Genomic DNA, 16,611 nt, shown 5'->3' with positions numbered 1-16,611 from the left:
GAGAGTGGTGGGTGCCTGGAACACATTGCCAGGGATGGTGGTGGTGGTGGTGGAGGCAGATGCGATAATGGTGTTTCAGAGGCTGTTAGATAAGCACATAGAATTGCAAGAAACAATTTATTCCCAGCTGTTATCAGGCAACTGAACCATCCTACCACAACTAGAGAGCAGTCCTGAACTACTATCTACCTCACTGGAGACCCACGGGCTATCTTTGATTGGACTTTACTGGCTTAAATAACATTATTCACGTTATTCTCTTTATCGTGTATCTGTACACTATGAATGGCTCGATTGTCTTTCCACTGACTGGTTATCACGCAACAAAAACTTTTTACTATACCTCGGTCCACGTGACAATAAACAAAATTAACAAAGGAATAGATGGATCATGTACAGGCAAATGAGATTGGTTTCACTTGTCGTAATGTTCAGGGTAAACTTAAGGTCACAAGCTCATAAGTGAAAGGAGCAGAATTAGGCATTCGACCCAACAAGTCGACTCTGCCATTCAATCATGGTTGATTTGTCTCTCCCTCCCAACCCCATTATTCTCCTGCCTTCTCCCCATAACCCCTGACACCCGAGCTAATCAAGAATCTATTTATCTTTGCTTTAAAAATATTGTGTTCCTGTGCTGTACTGTTCTATATTTTATGTTCTGCTGTAAACCTTGGTTTGCTGTCTTTGCAGGTGACTACGGATATGTACCAAGTCCTGTCAGCTGAAAGCTATCACTTGGAGTATCGGGGACTGGTCAAGGTGAAGGGCAAAGGCGAGATGTCCACGTATTTCTTGAACGAGGGGCCGGACGGCAGTTAGCAAGAACAAGCGCAGTCACAAAGGACTATGGTCATCAAACGCTCGGAAATCCTTTGCCATTTTTGTGATAATGAGGGATGGACTGAGGATCTGTACCGTTAACACAACGGCTGAGTGATGATATCGACCACCCCACCCCACCAACCCCCCCGCCCCCCATCACCTCCCCCATACCTTTCCCCAATGGAACAGGAGGGGAGCTTCTTGAACACTATCCTCTCACACCCTCCCTTTTCCCCGCCCCCCCCACCCCCCCACCTAACACGGACACACAAAGTTAGCGAGAGCAATTGTGGAGCAGGTAGAGACCATTCGGCCCCAGAAACCTGTCCTAAAGTGAGTTGACTTCTGATCGGTATCATAACTCTCACCGCCCCCACTTGATTCCACATGCCCAAGGCACCAACATTATGATGCCTCTATAGCAGGGTGGAACCCTACTGCAGAAGTACTCTTCCCCCTGGCACACAAGCTAAGAAAGAACGCAGAATACTTAGCCTTCTAGTGACTCGATGTGGCAGGAACAGCACATAAACGGAGACACATGCATCTACTGTCACACACACGTGCGCATGCACACATATGTAAAGTTATACCCACACATGGCTGCACAGACACGCACACAAGACACGGACACGCACACTCAAATGGAGAAATACCTATACAAAAATACAAATTATTCCCTCTTAAGACATAGGCACCAATGGCAGAGCCAGTCTTTAGTGCTCAGGCCCTCTCCCCTATTGCCGTCTGGCAGGAGATAGCTGAGCTGCCTACTTGAACCGTCGCCTGTGAAAAGAAGGTGCTCCCACATTGATACCGACTGAATTTCTAGGATTTGGATCCAGCATGGATGACAAAACAATATTTCAGTTCAGGATGAATTGTGACATGGAGTGGGACATAGGTGGACATTTCAATGCCCTACTTCAGCTTGGCTGGAGAAACTGTGGGTCTTGGGAGGTACAATTGGAGTAACGAGCAAATGATCCTGCTTTTTCGATGGTATGTAATGCAAACACTGTGAACCAGTGGTGGGGGGAAATGGCTGTTCAGGGTGATGGATTGGGTGGCAATTACTTCGAACTGGATGGTATTGTGTTTCTTAAGAGTTGTTGGCATTGCGTTTATCCAGGCGAAAATGGAGAGTATTCCATCACACTCCAGACATGTGCTTTGTAGATGTGGAATGGCTTTGGGGTGTTAGGAGGCGAGTTACATACCACAGGGGATTGAGCCTCTGGCCAGTCCTGGTAGCCACAGGATTCATGTGGCTGGTCTACTTAAGTTTTGTTCAGTGCTAATTCTTGGGTTATTGATGGTGAGGGGGAACTTGACAATGACGGCCCCGTTAACTTTCAGTGGTTGGTGATTAGATTCTCATGCCCATTCTCATGGGAGATGTGGTACGGTTAGTTGACAATGATCAGCCCATGCCTGAACGCTCTCTAGGTTTCAGTTCATATGGTTATGAATCGTTTTAATGCATGAACAGTGTTAATGAAACTGCACGTTGTGCAATCATCAAATAACCCTCTTTCTGACCTTATGATGGAAGGAAGGCTGAAGATGGAGTAGATATGTGAAGATGGCTGGGGCAAACGCAACTCACCAAGGAACGCCAACAGATGATGTACTGGACCTAGGATGAATTGGTCGAAAACAACCAATAACATCTTCCGCTGTATGACTTCAATCATTGGAGTGTTTTCCTCTTAATTTTCATTGACTTTGGTTTTACCAGGGTGCCTTGATGCTACACACAGTCAAAAGCTCTTTTGTCCATCTTAAGATAAAATATCTGATAAATAGAAGACATGGTGGAACCCAAACTGGACATTAGTTGGCAGATTATTAGTAACTACTGCTTAATAGTCTGTTGATGACACCCTGTATCATTGTGCTAATGACCAAGAATAAACGAACGGCACAGGGATTTTCCAGATTGTTTTGGTCCTGATTTGACTTAGAGCCAATTTTACACTTTGATGCAAAGTTATCCACATTTAGTTGTGCTGGAGATGGAACTGATTCTGGGACCCAGTCTTTCAGCTCTACAGCCAGGATATTCGTTGGTGCCATACACTTGGTGTTCTGAGTCATTTGTTGGTCTCATGTGGAGTGAATCAGATTGGTCACAGATTGGTTTCAGTGCCACGCACCCACATAAACAAGCATACGCACACATGCACACAAACACAGATATGGCCCAGCCTGTACCACTGTGACATTACGACACATTGTCAGTGTACAGTACATTACGAGACATTTGTCCAGTCAACATAAACCCAGGTCTCACCCTATGTGGGTGAAGCCAGTCTACTTGCCGGCAGTTAACTCCACTTGTTCAACCGACCATTGCTGCACTTTCGGTAGCCCAGACGATGGAGGTCAGAGACTGTTCTATCCATCAGGTTGATCAGGAAACCTTCCTTCTGGAGTAGACACGGATAGGGGTTTGGGTGGCGGGGTGTTGGTGGGGGAGAATGAAACACTTTCAAATCTACCACTTTTTTTAAGAGAATTTGTAATATTACTGCGAGTTTAGCAGAGAACTAGAATTCTATATTTTGTAAAGGTAACAGCGGATGCTGCGTACACCAGTGTATATTATTCTGATGTATTAATGCCATTACAAACACCAACTACAGCACCCTCTCTGTGTAATACACTGTCTCTCTTCCTGCTACGCATTCATCTTGATTTGCAATAAGGCTTTGTTGCATGCAGAATCGAATTATTCCCCCCCCCCCCACCCCTCCTCTGCCATTCGCACTATTGCCCCCCACCCCATCCTCTTGGCTTCGCACGACGACCCCCCCTCCCTCTCTCCTTTTACCCCCCTCCCATATTCTTCCCTACGTTCTTGAAACAATATCTGGTTCCATGGGCCGATGAACTGCAGCATTGCGAGCACAAAATGAGCAGCCCACAAGCAGGGATCGGTTACATTTGGCCAACAGAGAGTGTCAGTTATGGGTCTGTGACAGCTGGAATGTAATTGGTAAGATAAACTTCAGTGATTTATAAGAGGGAAATGCACTTTTTTTAAATCCACATCTTGCAGACATTATGGTAATTTCCCATGGAAATTGAAATGTGTTCAATAATTTATTATAAACTGTATTAAACAAAATATTGCTTCACTGCAAAGTGTCTGATGCATCATTTGTTGGGATTTTACCCTAGGTCAGGAAGGAGAAAAATATCCCACTGTATTTCAGTGGAAAGTTAGCAAATTATTTTTACCAAGTCATATTGGCACAGCTTGTAAAACTGATTTGAACAGCTTCAGCAGCCTTGGTTCAATGTAGAAAGAATGAACTGCAGATGCTGGTTTACAAAAAAAGACACAAATTGCTGGAGTAATGCAGCGGGTCAGGCAGCAACTCAGGGGGACACGGAGAGGTAATGTTTTGGGTCGGTATCCCTCTGCAGATTGGTTCAGTCCTGACCTCATGTGCTCTCTGTGAAGTTTGGTCTGCCTGCATGGAGTTTGCACTTTCACATCATGAACACATGGGTTTCCTCTGGAAGCTCCAGCTTGATTTCATGTCCCGAAGAGGTCAGGTTTCGTAGGTTAATTGCCTGTTGTAAATTGCCTCTAGTGTGTAGATGGGTGGTAGAATCAGACCATAGTTGATGGGAATGTGCAGAGAAATAGGACTATAAAACAGTTCAGCACAGGAACAGCCATGATGTCCGTGCCGAATAAAATCCCAAATTAAACCCTTCTGCCTGCATGTGTACCATATCCTTCTATTCCCTGCATACTCATGTGCCTATCTAAAAATCTATTAAATGCTACTATCTTATCTGCTTCCACAACCACCCCTAACAGCATTTTCCAGGTACCCATCACATTCTGTGCCCCACACATCTCTTCAACTTTTCTCCTCTCACCTTAAAGCTATGCCCTAGTCTTTGACATTTCCACTCTGGAAACTGACTGTCAGCCCTATCTCTGCCTCTGATAATTCAGTTTCTCCCCTCAGCCTCAAACAATCCAAGTCTGTCCAACCACTCCTATTAGCTAACACCCTCTAATCCAGTCAACATTCTGGTAAACCTCTTCTGCACACTCTCAAAGCCTCCACAACTTTCCGGTAATGGAGCAAACTGATACTCCAAATGAGGACTAATCAAAGTTTAATAAATCTCTAACATGACTTCCTGACTGTTATACTCAATGCTTCAACTGATGAAGGCATCCATACCACAAGCCTCGTTTACTACTCTGTGTAGTTGTATTGCTACATTTAGGGAGCTATGGACTTGGACCCCAAGATCCCTCTGTACATCAGTGCTATTAAGAGTCCTGCCATGAACTACATACTTCCCCATACATTTGACCTCTCCAACACCAAAATCCAACACCTCACACATGACCGGATTGAACTCATCTGCTATCTCATCTCCACCCATATCTGTAGCTGATCTATATACTGCTGTAATGTAGCATTAGTGCAATTGGGTATTTAACAGTTGGTGTGGATTAATAGTTAGGCCAGTGTCCAGTTGGAAGATTCAATGGCTGTAAAATATCCCAAGGTACTTAAAGAAGAAAATTAGCAAACAAAATTACCTCATGGGTTTACAAGTAAGCATCTGCCCCTAATATCTGTCCATTTCCCTCCACCGGTACCACTTGACCTGCTGAGTTCCTCCAGCCATTTTCATTTGCTCAAAATTGCCTCATGTCTCTCTTAAAGGGGTGATCCTTTATTTTTAAAGAACCACAGCAAATACTGCACGGAAACAGGCCCTGCAGCCCACTAAGTCCCAGTGAGCCATCACTTACCTATCTTCACCAATCCTATTTTCCTACACTTATCATGTGGAACTAATATGAAATATTTTAAGGGCCCATCAAAATGCTTCTTAAATGTTGGGATAGTGCCCACATCTACCAACCTACAGGTTATGGGTCCCTGATTCCAACCACTCTCTGGGTAAAAATAACTCTGTTTCAAACTTCCTTGAAGTCTCCCACCCGTAATCTTAAATTTATGCCTACTTGTTATAGGCAACTCTGCGAAAGGGAAGTTTCTCACTAATTATTCTACCAACACCTCTCAGTATTTCATATTTCTCCACTCGCCAAGAAAATATCCCAGCCTATCGAGTCTCCCCATAGCTGATATTCTCGGGCAGTATTCTGGTGGTCTTCCTCTGTACCATCTATAGAGCAATGACTTCCTTCCTAATAAGATTGAGTCATTTTCCCACGACAGAGATGTCAAGCAGTAGAAGGCATAGGTGAAAAGTAGAAAATTTAAAGGAGGTGTGTGGGGGCATTTTTTTTTGTACAGGTATACTGGTAGGTGCCCGGAACATGCTGCCAGGCAGGTGGTGGAAATGGACGAATTAGTGACATATAAGAGACATGTAGATGGGCACATGAACGTGCAGGTATGGAGGGATACCTGTGTAAGCCGAAGGAAATAGTTTCATTTGACAACATGATCGCAGACATTACAGGCCGAAGTACTGTGCTGTACTATATTCTAATGGTATGTCTAGGGTTTATTCCACAACTGGAACTATCCTCTTCATGTTCACGCTGTCAAGACCCCTCAGGATCTTATATGTATTTCAATTAAGTCCTCCCTTTCTCCTCTGAACAGCGGAGATTGTCCAACCACTGCAAGTAAAACAATATCCACCTCATAATGTTATCTGATAAAATTTGAGATCAGTCTACTAAATCTCAGAACAGCTTTCAATCTTTTAACATTCTTCCTTCCTCAATAGTGAACGGCCACGATACAGTTAAATTGGAGAGGATGTTTCCACAAGTAGGAGAGTCTAGGACTAGAGGCCTAAAAGCCTCAGAATAAAAGGACGTATCTTTAGAAAGATGAGAAGAAATGTATTTAGTCAGAGAGTGGTGATTCTGTTGAATTCATTGCTACAGACAGCTGTGGCCATCAATGGCCATTTTAAGGCAGAGATTGGCAGGTTCTTGATTAGTAAGGGTGTCAGGAGATGGGCAGATGGCCGGAGAATGGGGTTGATAGGGAAAGATACCTGTAGATCAACCATGATTGAATGGCGGAGTAGACTTAATGGGCCTAACGGCCTAAATCTGCTCCTAGAATTTACAAGCTTATTATGAATTTAAATAAGCAGAGCAGTACTATATAGCATTGACCAGGTGCTCTGTACTTTTGCTCTATAGTTTTATATTCAAAAGTAATATGTAGTCTATATAAACCTATACTACCACAGCTATACCTGCAGCCCACAAAGGAAACATCTCTCCATCAGGAATTGGGCACAAGAAACTACTGTATTTCAATGATTACAGGAATTGTTGTTCTCTCGGGATTTGGTACAAGTTAGGAAATGGGCTGCAGGGTTTTCGATGAAGGGATTGACTTTATGAAGGGCAAAAAATAGCAGTTCAGTTTGGGATCATTGGCTGGAGATAACACAATGTATATCGTCAAAAATACTGACTGCAAACTTAAACCTTGAATCTTCTACCATTTCACCTTCCTTCAGTTTTACCACTGTTATTTCTTCTCCATCATTTTACTGATGTTTGTTTGAGGGATAAACACTGTCCAGTACACCAGAGACATCTCCCCTCCTCTAATCCAAATCATGCCATGAATCTTTTACGTTCACCTGACAGTGACAACACACTGATTAGCAAAGAAGCAATGTTTAACGACTCATTCGAAAGACAGTGTGTAGCAATCACTGTATCATGACAGATATGAATGTATGTTGGACTAACAATTGCCTGTTCAACTCTGTTGCCTCCATCAGCATGGCCCCAAGATAACTTCAAATGCTGCTGGAAAGCAATGCTTAACTTCTTGAGACCTGACAAAATGTGGCCTCACAACCAATTGCAGCCACAGGATTGTCCTGAAATCATAAAAGACAAATAGAAGCAGAATTGTTGGGACATTATGTTACAGTTGTACAAGATGATGTTGAGGCCACATTTTAAGTATTGTGTTCATTTTTAATCTTCCTGCTATACCAATTAAGCTGTAAAGAGTGCAGAGAAGATTAATGAGGATGTTGCCAAGACTCAAGTGCCTGAGCTATAGGGAAAGATTGGGCAAGCTAGAACATTCCTTGGAATGCGGGGGTTTAGAGGTAACTTTATAGAGGTTTAGACGGTGGTGGATATATGGAAGGAGCTGCCAGATGAGGTAGTTGAGGCAGTACAATAACATTTAAAAAACACTTGGACACATACATGGATAGGAAAAGTTGAGAGGGATATGGGCCAAATGTGGGCATATGGGACTAGCTTAGCTGGGGCATCTTGGTCAACATGGACAGGTTGGGCTGAAGGGCCTGTTTCTGTGCTTATGACTAATTCAATGTGATCATGGGTAATTTACCCTAAGCCTCAGCACCTCTTCCATGCTATTTTTTGACTTAAGGAAGTGAGGTGGAATGCATCCCCCAATCAGCATCTATGTTGACAAAGTGGGAATGGTCGAGTGCTTTACGTTTCTAGGAGTAAATATCGCCATTAATCTGTCCTGGACCAACCATATTGAAGCTACATCCAAAAAAAGCACACCAACACCGCTACTTCCTTAAAAAACTTGGAAAACATGGCATATCTCCAACAGCTCTTATCAACTTCTACAGGTGCAACATAGGACCATAACACATAGGAGCAGAATTAGAACATTTGGCCAATCGAGTCTACTGCACCAATCATGGTTGATCTATTTTTCCTTCTCAAACTAATTTTTCTACCTTCTCCCCATAACCTTTGATGCCCTTATTAATCAAAAATCTATTAATCTCTGCTTTAAATATGCCCTGAAGGAAGCATACTATTGGGTTGCATCACAACTTGTTTTGAGTCAGTTCTGCCCAAGACCATAAGAAATTGAGAGTTGTGGATGTAGCTCAATCCATCAGACAGAACAGACTTGCTCCCTATTGACTCCATCTACACTTCACCTTGTCTGGGTAAAGCAGCCAACACAATCAATGGCCTTTTTCATTCTGATCATTCCCTCTTCACCCTCTCCTGACTTAAAGATGATTCAAAAGCTTGAAAGTATGTACCACCAAAGTCAGGAACAGCTTCTTCCCGTTATCAGACTACTGACTGTCCTCCCTTAAGATCAGGTGTTGTCCTGGTCTTCCAACCTACCTCATTGCAGACAATGGATTTTTTTTCTAGAACTGTAATGCTACAATGCTGCAAAATTATATTCTGCACTCTGTTATTTCTTTCTTTACACCACCTGTTGTAACTGCGTGTGGCTTGATTGTACTCATGTATAGAATTATCTGATTAACTTGGATAGCACGCAAACTAAAGCGTTTCACTGTATCTCGATGCACTTGTTAATAATAAATCAATACTAGTACAAATTTGTTTTCTTAATTACTTGCTTTATCTGCATACTAATTTTTCATTTATCATTCAAAAGTACATCGGGATCCCAATTTACTCCATTCATTTTTAATCTCTCTCCAATGAGATACCATTTGATTCATTCTATTGACATGCATGACGTCACACTTTCCAACATTAAACCCCGTTTGCTGAGTTTTCACCCAACCTATCCAATATTCTATTGCAGTCAAAATAGCTTAATCGCAGCATGCCCTCCCACTAATTTCTGTATCCTCCACAGTTAGCACCTATATAGGGACTCTTAGTTTTTCTGTCAGAAAATACCAGGACTGATTGGATGATAACAATAGAGGTCCAGCAGCTAATTGGCTGTAACTGAAGGGCTTCCTTGGATTGGGAATTCCACAACACATCCAGAAAGAAGAAATAGATCTACAGGCACCCGAAGGCCAACAGAAATCCTGTGACCCGAAGAATAAGTGATGGGTGTAAATGTTGCAGCCATTCACTGATAAGATTCCTCAATAATCATCCAAGACCCTACCCACTGAGTGCCAAGAACAGTGACAAACTATGCACTCATGCAGTGAGACCCGCTGGAAAAAGCAAAGTGCTGAACATATGATACCGGATTACTGGGTAACACGTTCTCAGCAGTTGGGCAGGAAATCTTAAATATAACGATTTTAAACTCCCAATGCTAAGATAAATGGCAAAGATCAGTGTGGTAGCAAACCGATTTCTGGACAATTTTGATGATTTAGTGATCTTACATTGGTCCAATGGACACAGAGATTCCGACTTCACGGTCAACAGGTACAGTAATTTCAGTATCTGGAAGCACCGGGGAGACCTCCAAGGTGCCTGAAAACATAGTTGACTGAGCAACCTTCAAGTAAGAATGAAACACACACCCCCCCCCCCCCCCCTGCACCCCCACCTCTCCACTAGTATTGTCTTTGCCAATGGACTACTATAAAATAAGATTGAGGACATTCTATGCTCACATTAAGAGGAAAAACAACAATGTACCTTCACAAGTGGTAATGACAAGTCAACGTACAGGAGGGAGATCAATAATCTGATTGGGTGGCACCAGAGTAACAACCTTGCTCTCTACATCAACAAGACTTAGGAGTTGATTATTGACCTCAGCGAGAGAAAGCCGAAGAACCATGTAGAACGACAGTGGAGAGAGTCAACGGATACAAGTTCCTGAGTGTAACATATCTGATGATCGGCCTTGGGCCCTGCATACTGATAAGATCACAACAAAAGCTCACTAGTGCTCTTCTTCCTTGGAGTTTGAGAAGATTTGGAATGTTGCTGAATAATCTAAGTGTACACTGGAGAACATACAGACTGGCTGCATCACAGTTTGGTAATTCAAACGCTCAAAAGCAAAGATAGACTAAAAATGCTGGAGAAACTCAGCGGGTGAGGCAGAATCTATGGAGCAAAGGACTAGGCAACGTTTGAGGTTGAGACCCTTCTTCAGAAAGTGGTGAAGATTGCCCATTCCATCACCAGTAGTGACCTCCTCACCATTGAAGGTATCAACAAGAAGCTCTGTCTCAAGAAGGCAGCTAATTTCAAAGATGGACAACATTCTGACCATATTCTCTTCTCGCTGCTACCATCGGGAAGAAGGTACAAGAGCCAGAGAACCATAACCACCAGGTTAAAAAATAACTTTTACCGAACATACATCAGATTCTTGAACCACCCTGCACAATCTAAACCACAACTCCAGGTCAGTATCAAATCACGACAAACTTTGCACTATTATGGCTGCTCCATGTACTTTGGATTTTGCACTGTCATGATCCAGTTTACTACAATTTATGGCATATTTATTTATTGTTCCTGCATCTAATATGCATGTAAATCAGCAGCAATTAGATTTTCATTGTTACAGCATATACGACAATTAAACTCAAGTCTCTTGAAATGCCTTTGACTCCATTTGATTGGAATAGCAGGTAATTATTTGTGGGCAGCACAGCGCCAGAGACCCAGGTTCGATCCTGACTGCATCCGAGTGGAGTTTGCACATTTTCCCCCTGACTACGTAGATTTTCCTCAGGGTGCTCCAGTTTCTGCACACATCCCAGGGACATGTGGATTTGCATGTTAATTGTCCTCTGTAAAACTGCCACTAATGTATAGGAAGTGGATATGATAATATAGAACTAGTGTGGCCAGTTGATCAATGAATAGCATGGACTTGGTGAGCAGTAGACCCTGTTTCCATGCTGTATTTCTCAACTAAACTAAACTAAATTAAAAAGTAGGACTCTACAGGTCAGTTAGTTTAAAAGTAATGAGAAGATTATAGCACGACACGTGTTAAACAAAGTGATCTTTATTAAGTTGAACAAAGAACAGGTCACATGCGACTGGGGAGGATTCTCCCAAAGTTCTATATATATCACAGGGCACACACCTAAGCCATGTGACGACTTCTTCTCGCCAAACCTAGTCACGTGAGGTCACGTAATTCTTAAGGTGTTGGACAGGCTAGATGCAGGAAGATTGTTCCCGATGTTGGGGAAGTCCAGAACAAGGGGTCACAGTTTAAGGATAAGTGGGAAATCTTTTAGGACTGAGATGAGAAAAACATTTTTCACACAGAGAGTGGTGAATCTATGGAATTCTCTGCCACAGAAGGTAGTTGAGGCCAGTTCATTGGCTATATTTAAGAGGGAGTTAGATGTGGCCCTTGTGGCTAAAGGGATCAGGGGGTGTAGAGAGAAGGCAGGTGCAGGATGCTGAGTTGGATGATCAGCCATGATCATATTGAATGGCGGTGCAGGCTCGAAGGGCCGAATGGCCTACTCCTGCACCTATTTTCTATGTTTCTATGTGACCCAGCCAGTCCTAGGGCGGAGGGTTCGCCCAATACGTGGCCTAACCATCGGGTGGCACCACAAGACCCCCCCCCCCCAGCACCAGAGGCACGAAAACGAAATGGCAAACGAACAAGGCGACTGGACCTTGTACATATATCCCCCCGCACAGGGGACACAACCAGTAAAGGCGATATCGGAAGCGGCCAGGACCGCGGACGCCCCCGACAACTAGGCTGGGCCACCTGCACTGTTTCACTAATGTCCAAATGGGCCGCTTCAGGCGAGCCACCGACACAGTCTCGCGCCGACCCCCCCATGTCCAAAACAAAAGTGGTAAGTCCATGTGGCAGCACCCGGAAAGGACCCTCATACGGACGCTGCAGCGGCAACCGGTGAGCGTTGCGGCGCTGGAACACATACAGTCCAGGAGAACAGGGGGAACATGGGAATGAACCACCCCATGGCAAGACTTTGGGACAGGAGAAAGCGCGCCCACCTTCTCCCGCAAACGAACCAACACAAATGAGGGTGGCTCCTGCAACCCATGGGTCGCCGGAACGAAATCCCCCGGGACTGTAAGCGGCGCACCATAAACCAATTCCACAGAGGAAGAAGCCAAATCCTGCTTCGGGGCGGCATGGATCCCCAGCAACACCCACGGCAACTCGTCCATCCACTCCGGGCCCATGAGTCGCACCTTCAGAGCGGTCTTAAGATGATGGTGGAACCGTTTCACCAAACCGATTAGGGATGATAGGCCGTGGTATGGGTGGAGTTGAGCCCTCATCAGAAGGGCCATAGCAGACCACAGCTCATAGGTGAATTGAGCCCCCTGGTCCGACAAAATGCCCACTGGGACACAATACAAGCGATCCAGTGGGCAGCGAGGGCACGGGCACACGACACAGCAGAAGAATCAGCCAGCAGGGTAGCCTCGGGGCAACATGTGAAACGATCCATCACTATAAGGAGATGTGTGACACCCCAGGATGGGGGCAGCGGACCCACTGTCATATCCCAATGAATGTGGTTGAACTGCCGTTGAGGCACAGCAAAATCCTGCACAGGCGCTCGGACGTGCCGCTGAATCTTAGACCGAATGCATGCCTGGGCCCAATGACCAACCTGTTTACACAAGCCATGCCACATGAAACGAGCCACCACCAACACAATCGTTGCCCGGATAGAAGCGCGAATCAACCCATGGATGACGTTCACCACCCGACGGCACCAGGCGGCAGGGACACATCGCACAGGACTGTAGCACCAGCAGGATCAAACGGCACGTTTTCCAACATCAAGCCGGAAATCACAGTACGGTAGGCGGGCATCTCCCAATCCTCTAGCTGAGCAGCTGCCAAGGCGGAATAGTCAATACCCGGGACATCGTGGACGGCACCGATGGCGACCCGGTTACTTTTACCCTCGATGTGACGGATGCTGGTTGTGAACTCCAAGATATACACCAGCTGATGATGTTGTAGAGAGGACCAGGGATCCGACACCTTCGCAAACGCAAAGATGAGGTGCTTGTGATCAGTAAAGGCAGTAAAATCCCGGCCCTCAAGGAAATAGCAAAAGTGTCTCACTGCCAGGTTTAATGCAAGGAGCTACCGGTCAAAGGCACTGTACTTCCGCTCCGCTTGGTTAAGTTGCCGGCTGAAAAATGCCAGAGGCCGCAAGCATCCCTCGATCAACTGCTCCAGCACAGCACCCACAGCAGAGTCAGAGGCGTCAACTGTCAGGGCTGTCGGTGGACCAGCATCGTTGCCCGTGCCATGCATCCTTCGCACCATCGAAAGCAGCCCTGGCCTCGTCGTTCCACTGAATGTCCTGCTGCTTGCTGGCCAGTAACTGAAACGGCCTCAAGATCCGGGCCGCCGCGAGCACAAACCGATGGTAAAAAGTCACCATACCCACGAACCCCTGGAGCACTCGCACCGTTGAAGGCCGCGGGAACTAGCGAATGGCCTCAACCTTATCCGGGAGAGGGACCACACCGTGCTGGATCATGCGATGACTCAGGAAATCGATAGAAATAACATTTGTCCAGATTGATGGCCAGGCCGTGCTCGCTGAGCTTCTGGCAGAGTAATCAGAGGCGGGCACAGTGCTCCTGGCGAGAGCGACTGGCAATGAGAATATCATCTAAATAAATAAATAGAAAGTCCAAGCCGCGACCCACCGTGTCCATCAGGCGCTGGAAAGCCTGAGCGGCTTTCTTCAGGCCAAAAGGCATATGGAGGAATTCAAACAGTCCGAAAGGAGTGATGATGGCCATCTTAGGCACGTCCTCCAGTTGTACAGAAATCTGATGCCTCGTACCAGGTCGACCTTTAAAAAAAACTTGACCCCGGTGGCGCGCATAGGGAAGGGACGAGGCGAACGGCCGTCTCCTGATCCAGCTCGCCGACCACATAATAGTACTGGGTGTCATCAGCCGTGATGCGACGAATGTGGAACTGGACCTCGGCCTGCTGAAACAACACTTGGGGCTGCGATGTCCAGAACACGGGCAACTTAAGAGCTTTTGCTAGGCCGGATCGGCGGCAAGTTAGGGCTGAGCGTTGGCTGCTTCCATTTTTCAAATCGTCGTGGTCACCAATATAGCGAGACACGTGTTGTTAAACAAAGTGATCTTTATTAAGTTGAACAAAGAACAGCTAACACGCGACTGGGGAGGGTTCTCCCAAAGTTCTATATATATCACCAGTCACACCCCTAAGCCACGTGATGACCTTTTCTTGCCAGACCTAGTCACATGAGCCTGCCAGCCCTAGGGTTGGGGGTTTATCCGATAAGTGGCTTAACCACCGGGTGGCGCCACAAGATCTCGGAAGTTATGATTTAAGATGGCATGGTATTTAGAAAAAAAATCACGGTATTCAGCAGAGTCAACATGGTTTTAGGTAAGCTAAATCATCTTTGACCAACTTACTGCAGTCTTTTCAAGCAGAATGTGGATAATAGAAATCTTGTACTAAACCAATAAACATATCACCTATACATTGGTACATTGTTGTTTGAGGGATTCTGAGCACAAATTATGAGCTACAGAGCTGTGACTATATTTTTTAGAGTTTTGAGATGTAAAGTTGCTGAGATTTTGAAAGACACCGTATAAAATGTATTTTCATTTTTATCCGCAAACCTCTTCTGAGTTTCTTTCAGACACTGATGCAAAGAGTATAAGCTAATTGTTCAGCCAAAATTATTCTATAATCATTAATTAGGAAATATACAGCACTAACTCTTGACATTATTTCGTGCTTGTTTGTATCCACACAAGCAATCAAATGATCCTATATTTTGCCACCTTGCAACCAGTGCTGTAACAGCTTAATCAACTTGTAATTGTAATGTTTTAGAATCTAGCGCTCAACCTATAATTGTTTTAGTCCATTATTATTTGTTATTTCAACATGCTTGGAATAGTGCCATGTGTTAGGGCACTATTTTTTAATTTGCAACTTTTATAAAAACTTTAATGCATATCGTTGTGGTGGTTTAAAGCAGTTGGATTGCATTTAGGTCCTACAGGTGTAACCAAACAATCCCACCCCCTACTTTCAGTCTGATGAATGGTCCTGACCCGGAACGTCAACCATCCTTTTTCTCCAGAAATACTGTCTGATCTGCTGAGTTACTCCAACACTTTGTGTCAATCCAAGGTTAACTTTCATTTTACAAGCAGAAGATATTTCAGCAATGTTACACTGTACCTCAGCAATCTTAACATTGACTGAACTGTTTTGCACCGCACACAATATGGAGTAGCCATGTGGAAATATTGCTAAAATAAACACAATGTTTTCAGTCAGTTGGAACTATGTTATTGTTTGTACTTCATATATTTGTTTCCAAATCATCTAAGTATATTAGCATAACCTCTACTCAATTTTTCTGCACGTGAATTTGTCTAATTTCCCTCTTTTCTAACAGATACTATTTCATGGTGCTCACGCATCACTTCTTTTACAAGATACAAGACAAGATACAAGATACATTTAATTGTCATTTGGACCCCTTGAGGTCCAAACGAAATGCCGTTTCTGCAGCCATATATTACAAACAAATAGACCCAAGACACAACATAATTTACATAAACATCCATCACATTGCTGTGATGGAAGGCCAAATAAACTTATCTCTCCACTGCACTCTCCCCCCCCCCCCCCCGATGTCAGAGTCAAAGTCAAAGCCCCTGGCTGGCGATGGCGATTGTCCCGCGGCCATTAAAGCCACGCCGGGTGGTGCGAGGTCGCACACCGGGTCTTGGTGTTAGAGCCCCCGGCGTGCGCTCGCAGAGTCCCGCGGCCATTCCAAGCCGCGCGGGGCGGTGATGTCAGGCCCCGCTCCAGGAGCTCTTCGACCCCGCAACTCGGGCGGGAGAAGTCGCCGTTGCGAGAGCCCTGAAAAGCGGTCTCCCTCCAGGGACCCGCGGGCTCCCGGTGCCGCCGTCCGCAGACCTGCAGTTGAAGCCTCCGACTCTCCGGTCGGGCCGCAGCAGCAGCAGCAGCAGCAGCAGCAGCGCCGCTCCACCACCGCTCCACCCGCTCCGGACTCGGCCAGCCCCGCGACGGTGAG

General features: G+C 45.1%; 1 protein-coding gene across 2 annotated transcripts in view; it reads left to right on the top strand.

Annotated features, from left to right (window-relative positions):
• adcy5 (adenylate cyclase 5) overlaps positions 1 to 2,758 on the top strand; it is a 255,344-nt gene extending 252,586 nt beyond the window's left edge. For both annotated transcript variants that reach the window (XM_055638793.1, XM_055638792.1), the window contains exon 21: positions 694 to 2,758. In XM_055638793.1, the coding sequence (XP_055494768.1) occupies positions 694 to 822 (129 nt within the window). In that variant the 3' untranslated portion in view covers positions 823 to 2,758. The remainder of the gene's footprint in view (positions 1 to 693) is intronic.
• The last annotated feature ends 13,853 nt before the right edge of the window (positions 2,759 to 16,611 follow it).

The sequence above is a fragment of the Leucoraja erinacea genome, chromosome 7 (genome assembly GCF_028641065.1).
Source record: "Leucoraja erinacea ecotype New England chromosome 7, Leri_hhj_1, whole genome shotgun sequence".
Taxonomy (NCBI): Eukaryota; Metazoa; Chordata; class Chondrichthyes; order Rajiformes; family Rajidae; genus Leucoraja; species Leucoraja erinaceus.
The sequence above is the reverse complement of the archived record's forward strand: the minus strand, read 5'-3'. Positions and strand labels throughout refer to the sequence as shown.